At 41.7% G+C, this 923-nt stretch overlaps 1 protein-coding gene across 1 annotated transcript in view; it reads right to left on the bottom strand.

Annotated features, from left to right (window-relative positions):
- Positions 1-923, bottom strand: part of senp5 (SUMO1/sentrin specific peptidase 5) — a 14,791-nt gene that overhangs the window by 3,383 nt on the left and 10,485 nt on the right. Inside the window, exon 6 of the mRNA XM_015371372.1 lies at positions 94-171. Within this exon, the coding sequence (XP_015226858.1) occupies positions 94-171 (78 nt within the window). The remainder of the gene's footprint in view (positions 1-93; positions 172-923) is intronic.

Here is a 923-nt window from a genome sequence, read left to right as displayed (position 1 = left end):
ATCCATCGTATATAGATTAATATGGCAGATCTTACCTAAAGATGCAGTTTTTTTTTTACTTTCTAAGTGTATAATTTCTTTTCAACGTCTAACCTGCTTCGTCCATCGCCTCACACCGTCATATCCTTTGGTCATGAGCTGCCGGTGGAAGAAACTGTTGAGGAAATGGACCTTGAAGTGGAAACAAAACATTTTCACAGGCATTAGAGAGACTGACAAACAGGAAGGGTTTTCATTGCATTAACACCGGTGTAGGTACCAGATCTCCTCTGGACCCTGCCGCTACTTATGACATTAATATACGGCAAGGCCATTCGGACGAACCACATTTACCCGTTTCTTAAGGATCAAATCTGTATTACCTATATTTGCTATTATTTTACATTTCATTGGCGATATAAGTAGACAAAAGTAGAAAACAGTCATCGTCAGTCTCAAAGGAAAGTGCTGCCTTCTAAGACAGACTGAGTTCTGTCATTTAACAAGGTGACACAAAGCGCTCAGTTTATTTTTATTCTTTTTATTAAGATCTGAGAGCAGAGGAGAACAAAAGGGACATCCTAAAAATGACTTTCATAGAGATTTTAGACAAAGAAAACAGTTGTTCTAATTGTAGAAAACGACTGGTTGTTGTTGACATGAATTTAATAGTAGTGCAGCTTAATATGGCTAACTGACCGAGCTAAAAGAGGCTAACCTGTTAGCTACTGAGGCCGAGGCGGTGAGGAAGTGGGGGCAAGTTTAGTCCGACGATGGAGGGACATGAGGGCCAAAAAGAGCGGATATCCAGGTGGAAAAAGGGTCCCTGCGTTCTCGCGCACCTCGCTCTTCTAGCGGGTCAAACTTCACGAGTTGTTTTCCGCAATTTCAATCATAAAAACAAAACAAGCCGGCCTCCTGTCTGCCGTCAGCTACAATTTGGG

This window comes from Cyprinodon variegatus, unplaced genomic scaffold (genome assembly GCF_000732505.1).
Source record: "Cyprinodon variegatus isolate N-32 unplaced genomic scaffold, C_variegatus-1.0 Scaffold57, whole genome shotgun sequence".
Classification (NCBI taxonomy): Eukaryota; Metazoa; Chordata; class Actinopteri; order Cyprinodontiformes; family Cyprinodontidae; genus Cyprinodon; species Cyprinodon variegatus.
This window is presented reverse-complemented; position numbering and strand designations above follow the sequence as displayed.